At 44.2% G+C, this 14,890-nt stretch overlaps 1 protein-coding gene across 1 annotated transcript in view; it reads left to right on the top strand.

Moving 5' to 3' along the window:
• The window catches only part of IQCH (IQ motif containing H), an 846,786-nt gene that overhangs the window by 824,911 nt on the left and 6,985 nt on the right, over positions 1-14,890 (top strand). Inside the window, exons 19-20 of the mRNA XM_085644600.1 lie at positions 13,798-13,859; positions 14,365-14,473. Coding sequence (XP_085500726.1) covers positions 13,798-13,859; positions 14,365-14,473 — 171 coding nt within the window. The remainder of the gene's footprint in view (positions 1-13,797; positions 13,860-14,364; positions 14,474-14,890) is intronic.

The raw sequence follows: 14,890 nt of genomic DNA, 5'->3' as shown, positions 1-14,890 counted from the left end.
TCGTCAGTTTTCCTCCGATCACGAATGGAGGCTTCATCCGGAGGTAGTTCAACATATCTTCCTGACGTGGGGAACTCCTCTGGTGGACCTGTTTGCCACTCACGAGAATGCGCACTGCCCGTCATTCTGCAGTCTCCAGTTTCCGGGGCAGGGAGCGTTCGGGGACGTGTTTCAGTTGAGTTGGGGCTCACAACTCCTTTATGCGTTTCCTCCCATACTCTTGATTCCTCTGGTTCTGAGTAAGATTTGCCAAGACCGGGCCCAAGTTATATTGATCGCCCCAGATTGGCCAAGAAGGGTGTGGTACACGGACCTTCTTCACCTCTCGTCACACCCTCCGCTCTGTCTCCCTCTCAGGGCAGACCTCCTCTCAGATGGAGGGGCAGGTTCTACACCCCCACCTCCAGAGCCTGCACCTTCATGCCTGGAGATTGAACGGGGCAACTTGAATTCTTTTTCTCTCCCGCCTGACGTGGTGGACGTTATATTATCGGCCAGGCGACACTCCACCAAGTCTGTCTATTCATACAGGTGGTCTAAATTTGTTAAGTGGTGCGGAGAGAAATCTATTGATCCCTTAAAAGCTCATCTATCTGATGTTCTTTGTTTTTCTCTACATTTTGCCCAGCAGGGCTTTGCTGTGGCCACTTTAAAAGGGTATTTGTCGGCATTTTTGTGTTTACCTGATCAGCCTTCTTTATTTAAGTCTCCTATATAGTCTTAAGATTTATTAAGGGGCTGACAAACATGTTTCCTCCCACTCCTTTTATGATGCCCCAGTGGGACTTGAATTTGGTGTTAACGTTTCTTAATGGGTTCGTCATTCGAACCGATGCATAATTGTCCTTTAAGACTTTTAACTTTTAAAACGGTCTTCCTGATAGCTATCACCTCGGCCAGGAGGGTGAGTGAACTCCAGGCTTTGAGTTCAAAGCCGCCTTTTCTGACCATATATGCTGAAAGGATGGTACTTAGGACCAGGGCTGCTTTTCTGCCCAAGGTGGTGACTCCCTTCCACCTAGGTCAGTCCATTACCCTTCCTACTCCAAGGCGGAGGAGAGACTTCATTGTTTAGATCCAAAGAGGGCGATTAGCTTCTATTTGGACAGAACAAAGGACTTCTGTCAGATTGACCAGCTCTTTGTTGGATATGCTGGTCGTATGAAGGGCAAGGCTGTGCACAAGCGCACTTTATCATGATGGATCATCTTGTGCATCAAGATATGCTACTCCCTGGCTGGTAAGGAGCCTCCTGTAGGCATTCGAGCTCATTCCACCAGGTCTAAATCGTCTACTTCTGCATTGTCTAGAGGTGTTCCTGTTTTGGACATCTGTAAGGCCGCAACTTGGGTCCCCCTCCCCACTTTCGTGAAGCATTACTGCTTAGATTACGAAGTGGAGGAGGGATGGCCATTTTGCGTGTTCTGTTTTGCAGGACTTTTTGGTATAGAAGGGTGGACACCCACCTCCGGGAGAGGTACTGCTGTGGGATTCTATTCATAAGGTGAGGAATCCACAGACAGATGTATCTATCAGAAGAACAAGTTACTTACCTTCGGTAATGCTTTTTCTGGTAGATACAGTATCTGCATGTGGATTCCTCACAGTCCCACCCACCTCCCCGTTGTCCACCCTTTTATACCATAAAAGCTGAGGTTTTCGTTTTTTGACGTATTATGTGTACTCAAGACTTTGTTACCTCTGTTTATTTACTATGGTCTTGTTTGAAGTGCAAGCTTTCTTCTTTCTGTATACACCGAGTGTATTTGTGTGAATTCTGTATACTATGTATACGTTGTCTCTATGTCGGTCTGCCCGTTTTCCCTCTGTGGCACGTAAAAAATGGGTGGAACTGACGTCATCACGCCGACGTGGTCTTCTTATGGCTCCTGTGACGTCATTCGGAGTCGCGTGCGGAGCCATGATGTTGTGACGACCTCGTCAGCGCAGAGAGCTGCGAAAACTTTCCCGAATGCTGGGGCAGGGGGATATTCATAAGGTGAGGAATCCACAGGCAGATACTGTATCCACCAGAAAAAGCGTTACCGAAAGTAAGTAACTTGTTCTATATGCCCAGATCTCTGTACTGGGGTGAATGTATGACATTGTTCTGCATTCTGTCCATCAACAGTTTTTTTTGCATTTGTCACCCCGAGTGGGACAGGTATGCCCAGACGTGGGTCCCGTGCTCTCCATGCCACTGATGTCAAGCTATCCTGGCTGATGAGGGGTGAAACCCGTCCTAGGATTCTTGGCTCCAGTCCAGCGAGGACCTGGCCTGGCAGTTCGGGCTGGACTGTTCTCATTGGGCAGAGGGTCAAGACTGATTTGCATATGGCTGGGTTCAAACTGGAATGCCATGCTGAGCAAAAAAACAATGGATTTAGGCCCAGATCTGTGTACTGGGGTGGATGTATGACATTGTTCTGCATTCTATCCATCAATTTTTTTTTTTGCAGTTGTCACCCCGAGTGGGACGGGTATGCCCAGACGTGGGTCCCGTGCTCTCCATGCCAGTGAAGTCAAGCTATCCTGGTTGATGAGGGGTGAAACCCCGAAACCGGTCCTAGGATGCTTGGCTCCAGTCCAGCGAGGACCTGACCTGGCAGTTCGGGCTGGACTGTTCCCATTGGGCACAGGGTCAAGACTGATTTGAATATGGCTGGGTTCAAACTGGAATGGCATGGTGAGCAAAAAAACAATGGATTTAGGCCCAGATCTCTGTACTGGGGTGAATGTATGACATTGTTCTGCATTCTGTCCATAAATTGTTGCTTTTGCAGTTGTCACCCCTCGTGGGACGGGTATGCCCAGACGTGGGTCCCGTGCTCTCCATGCCAGTGAAGTCAAGCTATCCTGGCTGATGAGGGGTGAAACCCGTCCTAGGATGCTTAGCTCCAGTCCGGTGAGGCCCTGGCCTAGCAGTTCGGGCAGGACTGTTCCCATTGGGCACAGGGTCAAGACTGATTTGCATCTGGCTGGGTTCAAACTGGAATGGCATGGTGAGCAAACAAACAATGGATTTAGGCCCAGATCTCTGTACTGGGGTGAATGTATGACATTGTTCTGCATTCTGTCCATCAATTGTTGCTTTTGCATTTGTCACCCCGAGTGGGACGGGTATACCCAGACGTGGGTCCCGTGCTCTCCATGCCAGTGAAGTCAAGCTATCCTGGCTGATGAGGGATGAACCCCGAAACAGGTCCTAGGATGCTTGGATCCAGTCCAGCGAGGACCTGGCAGTTCGGACTAGACTGCTCCCATTGTGAACAGGGTCAAGACTGATTTGCATATGGCTGGGTTCAAACTGGAATGGCATGGTGAGCAAAAAATAATGCATTTTGGCCCAGATCTCTGTATTTTGTGAATGTATGACATTGTTCTACATTCTATCAATTGTTGTTTTTGCATTTGTCACCCCGAGTGGGACGGGTATGCCGAGACGTGGGCCCCGTGCTCTCCATGCCACTGAAGTCAAGCTATCCTGGCTGGTGAGGGGTGAAACCGCGAAACCGGTCCTAGGATGCTTGGCTTCAGTCCAGCGAGGACCTGGCCTGACAGTTCGGGCTGGACTGTTCCCATTGGGCACAGGGTCAAGACTGATTTGCATATAGCTCGGTTCAAACTGGAATGGCATGGTCAGCAAAAAAACGATGGATTTAGGCCCAGATCTCTGTACTGGGGTGAATGCATGACATTGTTCTGCATTCTGCCCATCAATTGTTGTTTTTGCATTTGTCACCCCGAGTGGGACGGGTATTGCCAGACATGGGTCCCGTGCTCTCCATGCCACTGAAGTCAAGCTATCCTGGCTGATGAGGGGTGAAACCCCGAAACCGGTCCTAGGATGCTTGGCTCCAGTCCAGCGAGGGCCTAGATTGCAGTTCGGGCTGGACTGTTCCCATTGGGCACAGGGTCAAGACTGATTTCCATATGGCTGGGTTCAAACTGGAATGGCATGGTGAGCAAAAAAACGATGGATTTAGGCCAAGATCTCTGTACTGGGATGAAAGTATGACATTGTTCTGCATTCTGTCCATCAATTGTTGCTTTTGCATTTGTCACCCCGAGTGGGACGGGTATGTCCAGACGTGGGTCTCGTGCTCTCCATGCCAGTGAAGTCAAGCTATCCTGGCTGATGAGGGGTGAAACCGCGAAACCGGTCCTAGGATGCTTGGCTTCAGTCCAGCGAGGACGTGACCTGATAGTTCGGGCTGGACTGTTCCCATTGGGCACAGGGTCAAGACTGATTTGCATATGGCTGGGTTCAAACTGGAATGGCATGGTGAGCAAAAAACAATGCATTTTGGCCCAGATCTCTGTATTTGGTGAATGTATGACATTGTTCTACATTCTGTCTATCAATTGTTGTTTTTGCATTTGTCACCCCGAGTGGGACGGGTATGCCGAGACGTGGGCCCCGTGCTCTCCATGCCACTGAAGTCAAGCTATCCTGGCTGATGAGGGGTGAAACCGCGAAACCGGTCCTAGGATGCTTGGCTTCAGTCCAGCGAGGACGTGGCCTGACAGTTCGGGCTGGACTGTTCCCATTGGGCACAGGGTCAAGACTGATTTGCATATAGCTGGGTTCCAACTGGAATGGCATGGTGAGCAAAAAAACTATGGATTTAGGCCCAGATCTCTGTACTGGGGTGAATGTATGACATTGTTCTGCATTCTGTCCATCAATTGTTGTTTTTGTATTTGTCACCCCGAGTGGGACGGGTATGCCCAGACGTGGGTCCCGTGCTCTCCATGCCACTGAAGTCAAGCTATCCTGGCTGATGAGGGGTGAAACCCTGAAACCGGTCCTAGGATGCTTAGCTCCAGTCCAGCGAGGACCTGGCCTGGCAGTTCGGGATGGACTTTTCCCATTGGGCGCAGGGTCAAGACTGATTTGCATTTGGCTGGGTTCAAACTGGAATGGAATGGTGAGCAAAAGCGATGGATTTAGGCCCAGATCTCTGAACTGTATAACATTGTTCTGCATTCTGTCCATCAATTGTTGTTTCTGCAGTTTACTCATACGTAGGCATTTCATCATCTGTACTGATCGATTTTAATGCATCATCACTATATATATGTATGTGCTGTCGGAGGCCTATGCCTGTAAGACTAGGATAACCTAAGGAATATGCCAGCTTCCTGGACCTTTAAGGGCCTGTAACCTAAGTGAAATCTCAGATTCTGAGCCTGTAAGATCTGTCTGACCTGAGTGGTGGTTCTTCTTTTAATTGATTGAGATTAGTGCAATTTTATGTTTACCATCATGCCACTTCCCACATAGATTGTTAGCCTTATGTTATATTTGAATATCTTGGTGGAAAGCCAGTATACGAAAATTCACTAAGAGGGAAGATGCTGTATTACGTTTTGAAATATGCTAAACGTCTATATTATTTCACATACCTACACTATTTGAACTCTTACTGAATTTTATGACTTGTTAGCCAGTTTATTAAAATTGTACTCTAAAGTGCCATTGAGCTTATTTTTACATTTTTTGAAGGGAGGAACCCATCATCAAAAAAAAGAAGAGAGTTGTTATTGCTCACTACACCTTCAGTTATTAGACTTTTACATGAGTTCCCCATTAAAACTGCTTGTAAAATATACAACCTTTGCTACTTCTTTGCTGTAAAATGCATAATTTGACCCCATTACTCAAACTTTCCTTGGAGAGAATACCCTTGAGGAAGAAGGCGTGTTTCTTTACTTGTGTTAGTGAAGTTTGCTCCAAGGATTAGCCTCCAACATGCTACAATTCCTCAACAAGTACTGATGAATCCTTGGTGTACCCCACAATTTTACAGGGAGAGACTGAGTTTTTGAGGATTCCATCCGGATGAAATAAAAGCAAATGGAGAGGAAGTAAGAGATTCAGCCCATCGCTTGCTCTCCTATGTCTATATGTTGATTTTTGTGTTCTGACCAGGTGTGGAAGCTAAAGAAGCCTGGACAAATCAAGCTCTGTAGGGTAACTGGCAAGAGTGTTCTGTGATAAGATTGCCATTTTTTTGTAGCCAAAGATTGCTACATAAAATGATATGTTGTTTGTCTGTTTAAGTGGTGGCTGAAGGGGTGAGAATTGCTGGAGGAAGTTGGTAACAGAGAAGGGTCGGATTGCTACACCGACAACTGTCTTGTGCGTTTAAACAGTGTATTGTAGGTCTAATCCCCAGGTATCTGTTCAACCAAGACTCCCTAAAAATACAGTCGCACATAGAACTCTCCACAGAGACATCGTGAGAGTGGTGTTAGGGTGGGAATATTTACTCCATGAATGTATTCAGGGCATCGTTGTGAGTAGTGAAATTAAATGAAAAGGTGATTTATATAGCGCGACAAATACCATGGGGTGGAGACCGCAGAAGTGAGACGATAGAATTCTTGGTTAGAGAGCCAGGTTTTAAGTGCTTTCCTGAAAGCTAGCAGTTGAGTTTCCTTTTTTAATTCCAGTGGGAGGGAATTCAGAGTCTAGTAGTTGCCACCAGGAAACTTCTGCACCCCAACCGGACTTTTGAAGTTTCTAGGCACTACAAGATTGTGAGCTGAGGCAGACCTCAGCATCCGAGATGGAATGTACCACAGAAAGTTGTCCTCACAATAGATTGGGCCATTTCCAGGCACTGCTTTAAAGGCAATACACAAGGCCTTAAAGTCAATATGTTTCTCCACCGGGAGCCTGTGTAAGCCTCTAAGCACGGAAAGGCTGATTTATGCTTAAGAATTCCCAGAAGCAATCTGGCGGCTGCATTTTGCACTATCTGAATTTTTGTGAGACACTTTTTCCTGATATTACCAAATAGGCCATTTCAGTAGTCAACCTTGGATACCACAAGGGCTGTAGTTACCATTTTTTGTAGGTTATGCAGCTCCCAACTGATTTGGTGTGTTGTGACTAGCTGGGAATCCAGGAAGATTTGATGAAAGGCAAAGAAGTGCCTTTTGACCTTTGCTTTTGTCCTTTACTAACATTGTGGCCTCATCCTTCCAGTGAGTGCTAAGGCTGCAGTGAAAAATGTGCTATACAGTTTGCAGTGCTAACTGAACCGTCTACAAACACTGAGTTGAATGTAGTGTGTGTCTATGGTCCTCCAAGAAGATGGCAATTTGAGGGCACTGGGGGCCAAGTAATCCACCCCTGTAAACTACTCATACAGCCTTCTATGACCATCTTAACACACAATCCACCAGCAGCCACTTCCCAGCCTGCCCACCAGAGCTCAAATATCAGTTTACCACCAATGTCGCTTCTCAGTCAGCCCACCAGTTGCTGCTGAGTTGAGACTGTCCTTCAGTGTGCATTATTCCAATTGGGTGTGTAAGAGTGAAGCTCATTCACAGTATTCAGTAGTCTTTGAATGTTGCACTCAACTCCCTATACTTTAAAAATGTACAAAGTAGGTATTAAATTATGATGTAGCTCTGATTTTTTACATACAAAGGTCAAAGCCCCCCAACAATAATAGATTCTTCAGCAAATGCTACACATAAAACTCTATATACAATACATACAATAGACTGAAAAATCAGAAAATTTACAAACAATACAGAAACATCTTAGTGTGAATCTAGACAGTCCTACTGTGTTTGGGTGTATCTGGCCCAGTTTACCCATGACTCCTCGATACTTATTTAATATTGGGTCCAATAAATAGAGGTCAGAGAACACCTGTGATAGTCCATGGCTAAGCCACCTTGGTCCAGCTAAGACTTTGTTCTTGGGCACTTGGTTGTTCAAAACGGAGATACTCTTGGCCTCAGTGTGGTGGGGTGCCGACGCGTTTCGACCTTCGTGTGGGGACTGTGAGGATTTTAATGTGTAGCATTTGCTGAAGAAACTATTATTGTGCTTGAATGATTGTTTTATTTGCAGGATAAACAAACAAAAAAGAATGAAGTAAAAAATGCATTTTTTAATATGATAAGCAATTCATCCAACTGTTTGGATTTTTGGAAAAACAAATGCATGATGGCTTATTGTTAAAAAAAAGAATTGAAGAAACCAAAGTTCATTAAGTGAACATACTCGTAGGTATTAATAGGAGACCTGCGTAGTTAAAAGATCCGAATATTTATGGTCCGAGAGGCACTTGATAACTGCATTGTATAACTGATTCCAGCCTCTCAGGTCCAGAACAGAATCACTCCCCTATTTTTTAAACTCATCAGCTTTAGAGCAGCATCAGAATTGGAGGAAGCGGCCGCACTCAGCGCTCTCAAGAGCACTGGAGGCCTGTACTGCCTTTAACCCAGCTGTCAAAGACAGCGGGATTAGAGAAGTTAAAAATGCGTATCTCTGGCTGGATGGGACTGGTTGGTTGCTGATAAATAAAATGGTAATCAGCGTTATTACCATTTTATTTTTCAGCTCTGGCTTGGGGATCTTCTTTGTGGGGCAACGCTCCTCTTCTCAAACGGAGGAGCCGCTGCTGTGTCCATATATTTACATCAGTAGCAGGCATCATATGTATTTATATATTGTATTGTATTGCAGCATTTATATGTAGCGCTTACTACCCATATGTGGGGTGCTGAAGCGCTTGGGTAAATGAGTAGTGTGCTAGTAGTAGGCTGTGTTGTTGCTAGGAAGATGTCTAGTTTTGATACCATGTAGGAAGTGTTTCCATGTTATGCGTGGTGACCATCAAAGTGTGCTTAACATGTTATGGGATGCAGCGCGTAGCAGTGTGTTGGATGATGAAGTGTGAGAGACAGATGGACAATTTTATGTGTTTCAGTATGCTGGTAGCTTTATAGAGCTCTGCAGGTCCCTTTGTGGTGTTTCATATAATATAGTCTACTTAGCTGGTTACTGCACTTTGATGTCCAGTCTGAGCTTTTGTGTGTGTGTGTGTGTGAGAGAGAGAGAGAGAGAGAGAGAGAGAGAGAGAGCGAGCGAGAGAGAGATATCTGTTGAGATGGACATTTTTAGTGTCTTTGTGAGATGTAAGAAAGCAGGCAGATAGTATAGATATGTGGCACATGCAGCGGTGGACAGTATTAAAGTACTCTGAATTGTCCAGCTATGTGTGACAGATCTCTTCAGTTATTCCATGCCTTTTCATTTGGTGATGGCTATTTTTTGGGCTGTACAGTGCTGGTGATAGGCAGCTCTCATAGCAGATATGTCTTATGTGAATTTAAGATGTATACATTATAATTTGTTGCTGACCGCTGAGTGTAATGGTTTTAATATTATTGTGGGTCACAACTGTTAAATATGCAAGTGCGTAACCATATAATGCCACGGCAAACCATATGTCAGCCCTTCTTAGCTCACCTGCATATCAAAAGCAGTTTGCTGGTTGAGTTGTTTGGAATTTATGGGTTGTAACGTGAGGATTACGCTTGAGTGTGCGATTGTTTGCTTGACTCTCTTCCTGGGATGTGGGAGATTCAGTTATGTAGGAAATAGCTGTGTTTTCAACTGTCTTCTAAAGTGCATATGCTCCTTAGTGTTTCTAATATTGGCCGGTAGTGAGTTGCAGAGCTTGGCAACTTGTACTGAGAAAACAGTGCCTCCTATGCGTTTCCTATGATAAGGTGGTATGATAAGTGTTGCAACCCTGGGGCGCAGTGTTCTGTTTGGTGTGTATTGCTTGAATTCAACTTGTAGATATGAAGGCCCTTTTCCTTGGAAGACTCTGTGGACAATGTAGAGTGGCTTGAACATTGCCCTTCTCGCAATATGCAGTCAGTGGAGCGAATGCAGGACTGGAGTCATGCGTTTTCTTGGGTGCAGGTGGAGAAGAAGCCTTACAGCAGCACTTTGGACGCGTTGCATTTTTCATATGATGAATGTGATTGGGCAAAGGAATAGGTTGTTGGGATAGTCAAGCTTTGCGATTACTAGTGTGAAGATGGCTTGTAGTTTATGTTGGTGTGCAAAGTATGCGAAGTTGTGACAGTGTTTTCAATGTGTGGAAGGCACTGTTTGTGACATTGTTAGCATGCGGTAACAATGAAAGGTCTTAATTCATGGTTAGTCCTAGGTTTCTTACTTCTATCATTGTTGTTTGAGGGATTCGAAGTTCCTTAGGCCATATGATGATAGGCTGGTACTTATGCCATTGTCCATAGGTCATAATTTCTGTCTTTGCGGTATTGAACTTTAGATGATTATTCATCATCCATGCGTTTATCGCTCGCAGTCAATTATCGAGTTGTGAATTGTAGAGCTCTTCAGGGCTATTCATTTTTTTAATGATTTGTGTGTCATCTACATAGTTGTAACAGGTAAAGTTGTATGGTTTAATCAGAATTGGTAAGTGGGTTAGGTAGATTTAGAAATAAAAGGGGGATATGATGGCCCCTGAGGAATGCCAGTGTTGTGTGTGAGTAGGTGATGTGAAAGGGGGTAGGCAGACTGCATTTTGTTTAAGAGGTGAGAAGCTATCCATTTTAGAGCATTTTCACAGATTTCAAAATCGTGAAGTCTTTAACGTAGTGTGCTGTTGTGGAGATTGTCAAATACAGCTGGTAAGTCCATAAGTAATAGGGCAGTTACTCTGTGCTTGTCCACTGTGAGTTTTAAATCATCTCAAATGGATATGATGGCTTACTCTATGCCTCTGCCTGGGTTAAAACCGAACTAGTAGCCTGACAGTAAGCCATAGTGTTGGGAAAAGTTACAGAGTTGAGTAAACACTGCTCTCTCAAAAACAATTTCTAAGAATGGTCCATTTGAAATGGACCTGTAGTTTGCTGGGTCAGCTGTTTTTCTTTTTGAGTAGAGATCTAATGTAGGTGCCTTTCAGCTCAGCTAGGAAATTACCAAGGTCCAGGGACTTGTTCAATAAACATCTGGCTACCTCCCTTGCACAGGGTGAGCGAAGGATATCTTTAAAGATTTTTGGCAGTGCTGGATCTGAAGGTGATCCTGATGGTCAGGCAGCAATGATAATCTTGAGGAAATATTTTTTGTGACATGGTATTGAAAGTATGCTTTGATGTATGATTATTGTTGTCTCTTTCTATGGTGGCAAGGTCGTGTGTTATTGGGGTGTTCGTGTTCTCCTTAATGTAGTTCCGATTCTTTTTACATTTTGAGATCAATTTATTGGTCATTTTGTCACCAAAGCCTTGTGATTGTGGTGTTTCTGTGTTCTGGTACTGTGGATGGTGGAATTCTGTTAGAATTGTATGTAGTTCTTTAGAAGGGCAGTCTGCTTCCCTTATGCATGTGGTGTAGTGTGTTTTTATGTGGTTTTGGTGGCTATTGTGTACTCTCTGTTAGAGTGCATATGTTGGTGGCAAACATATCATGTTTTTTAGCAGGCCCTTCGGCTACTATAGCAATATCCATGCTTTGCAATTAGTTTGTATTTCTTAAAGTCAAAACATCTGTCTTCCATGGCTTCTCCAGAATTTCTATGCATTATTTCTGGGCTCTATTTATGCATTGATAATTCATCGACCTCTGCAAAACTGGCATGCTATTTGCATGTATCTGTTGTTTTTCTTTTTTTGTCTTGCTTTATAATATTTAAAAGACTTTTACAATGTGGAAAAAAATGGAGAACACTTGCTCATAGTTAGGCTGTCCGGTTTTAGGTTTAAACCAAGAATAACTGATAAAAACCCACTGAAAGAGATATAGCCCTCACCAGTGAAAACATATAAACACTGAAAAAACACCTGCACAACCACAAACTAAATGCCTTTCGAAGAAAGGAAAAAGAGAGTGACAGTCATTTCTTCCTGAAGAGACCAATACAATGTAACTTTGTTATACAAGCTAGCAGTAAGAAAGACTGAGCTAACATTATTCTGCTTGAGTTTTGTTGTTGAGGGATGCCACTCAAATATTGTTTTTTCTTCCTTTTTCTTTTTTTCAGTTTTGTGCTCTTTGGTCTAAAGATGCAGGGTTTAGAAGCATGTTTTAGGTCTTGTTTAATTATTTTATAAACTCTAGAGAATCAGAAAATATCAAAACCATATTTGATATTTTGGCTACGTTTCGTTCTTTCACTGCTAGGTTAAATGGCTGCTTTCATAAGAATCTTTCCTAATATGTGTCATCACATTTACCCACAGAGAATGGGTAAAAACTGTTAATACATCAGCCCCTAGTTTCTCGTGAGTCGGTATTGATAGTAGGTGGATTGTCAACACCCCAGGCTTTAAACATTCAATGCAAAGAATAGTGACAAGTATATGGGAAAAGAGCGCTATCGCCAAGCATCTGGGATAGTGGTGAAACATGACACCAGACTTTTGAAAAACATGGAACGCAGTGTCACTTGGAATGCTCTGTAAAAAATGTTCTTTCCAAGTTCAACAAAGATTGAAGTGATATTGTTTGTATTTGCAGTGATTCAGCTACATATATGAAAAAGTTGTGTGATGACCTGTCAAAATTGATACCTGAGCTGAAGTGCTTCCCTGTAAGAGATCCTTGCCACTTGTTAGATGGTATGCTGAAAGCGTATCTACAATCTTCAGAGTTAATGAGGAATGCTATTGACTTTTTAGTCCATTCTGGTGCACTGTTTTCTTATGCCTAGGAACTAAAACGCAAATATTTCTCATTTCATGCTTTGTGTGGCATCAAAGAAAGAGTCATTCCAACTGTTTTCCTTAGCTGATGTTTCTCAGTCCAAGGGGCTATGAATGCTATATTATCCACGTGGCAACCATTTACAGAATGTTTGCTGAGTGATGATGCCAAAGGCAAGAAATGTGAGGCTCTTTGGTCGCATATTGATAGTGATGTGAAAAAAGGTACACTCTACTGCTTTCTTTACAGGAAAACATAACTGCTGTAGTGGACATAGTAAAAAAACTAGAGTCTGAAAACACCCTTATCTGCCACTTGTTCAGCATAATTGGTGTAGATGTGAAACATCTCCTTGAGAGTAGGCTGGGCAACACCTTTAGTGACTTTGGTACTGCAACATGTTCCATGTTAGAGTGCTTGCCACTTGGTTAGCAAAGCAATGTTGAAGAGCAATTCAGGAACTTTTATTTTACATTGTATGAGAAACGGCTTTGAATGATGCATAGAAATGTCCCCTCACCTACCATGGCATTTGAAGTCAATAAAACCTCACTGCGGTACTCTGTATAAGTTCTCGATCCCTTCTATAAAGGGAAAATTCCTCCGTATTTTCAAAAGTGCTGCTTAATTTTTGAACGCTTCAATAACTTTGAGGGCATAAGAGCCCAGCTCAACGCAAATGTTGCAGAACCTGCCCCGAGAATCGCAATCTTCAAGGACACCAGTATTGGCATGGAAAGCTATGTCAGTGGCCAGAGTTAACAAATTGTGTACTGGCTGTTTTGGCGTTGCCCGTCTCAAGTGCCAATGTTAAAAGGGCCTTTTCACAAAAGTTTACATGGGTAGGAAACAGCGAGCACACATGACCAAAGACTCACTGAAGAAGTATTGTATGGTGTACCACAATAAGTTTGATTTGCAAAAATCTATTTGGACCTCATATACACTATACGTACACTGTCTATATACCATGCGCTATCAGTGCAGAAAGCAAGCAATAATAAAAGCAAAACATTCCATAAACACCGGAAAAACACTGTTTCTGTTTTTTTTAATGGCGCGGAAATGTGTAACCACTGATAACCACTGTTTTTTTAAGATATTGAAATCACTTGAAAACACTGAAAAAAACCACCATAATTTACCAAAAATAGAAACTGATAACAGGAAAGCCTACTCATAGTGTATGTGCCTCTTTAGTGCCAGGTATTACTCCTGGCTGTGCCTGGCACTGTTATTCTTCCCACCTTTTGAGTCTCTCTCTAGTTGACATTTATTTTCTTTTCCGACAGGAGAAACAGGGAACGGTCTTCATACTGTATGAAAACCGCAGGAGGCAGCGTCTGGGAATGCTGTAAGTACCGAGCTGCATTCTCCACTCACTCAGTCATGTTACTGTGCGGGCTGCAGGGTGGGCAACCAGCGCTCCCGAGCTCCTAGAGACTCTCGATCTCCAGTTCTCTCTATTAACCAGACACATTGTCTATTTCTCTGGGGCAAACATTCAACTCTTCATCCACACCTTTCTCTCTACCCATCTCTGAATATGCATATATCTAGCCTGTCTATGTACCATTTTTACTGCCCCATCTCATCCTATTCATCCATCTGTCCCTCTATCTCTGCTTTTCCATCCTTCTGTTCCTCTACCTCTGACTATCCATCTCTTTGTCCATCAGTCTCTGCTTTTCCATCTCTCTGTCCATCTGTCTATCCCATCACCCCCTGTTCACAGCTCATGCCCCTCTCGTCCTGACCCCAGGCTTCTGCCCAGCCAGCAGGGTTTCCTAGTTATAAGGTGATGACCTCTCTAATGATGGTGGGACCACTGGGCACTGCCTGTCTGCTTCTCATTACAGGACTATCGGGGAGGACCTCCCTGGGACCCTCATGACCTTTGCCCGCAATCTTTACATCATCCATCAAGAGATCTCGGCCCCTAACATGCAGGGTGAAAGCAACTTTAAGGTGAGTTTTTCACTACCAAACCCTTCTGGACAGTCGAGATACGAGCAGCCCTCTAGGAAAACCGGGAGATTGAATGACATCCCACTGCCTACAAATACTGCTGAGGCTAAGATTGAGGCTGAGGCTGAAACTGAGGCTGAGGCTGAGGCTGAGACTGCAGCTGAGACTGCAGCTGAGACTAAGACTGGGGCTGAGACTTAGGCTGAGATTGAGTCTGAGACTGCGGCTGAGACTGAGGCTGATGCTGAGACTGAGGCTGAGACTGATACTGAGGCTGAGGCTGGTGCGAAGGCTGGGGCTGAGACTGAGGCTAAAGCTGAGGCGATTCTGTTCTGATTCACGAGTTGAGCTTGGGAGGTCCTGGTCAGACGGCCTGATTCAGCTATGGAAGGAGGTGGCATATTCGAGGTAGCTCGG

The sequence above is a fragment of the Triturus cristatus genome, chromosome 3_1 (genome assembly GCF_964204655.1).
Source record: "Triturus cristatus chromosome 3_1, aTriCri1.1, whole genome shotgun sequence".
NCBI classification, from domain to species: Eukaryota; Metazoa; Chordata; class Amphibia; order Caudata; family Salamandridae; genus Triturus; species Triturus cristatus.
This window is presented reverse-complemented; position numbering and strand designations above follow the sequence as displayed.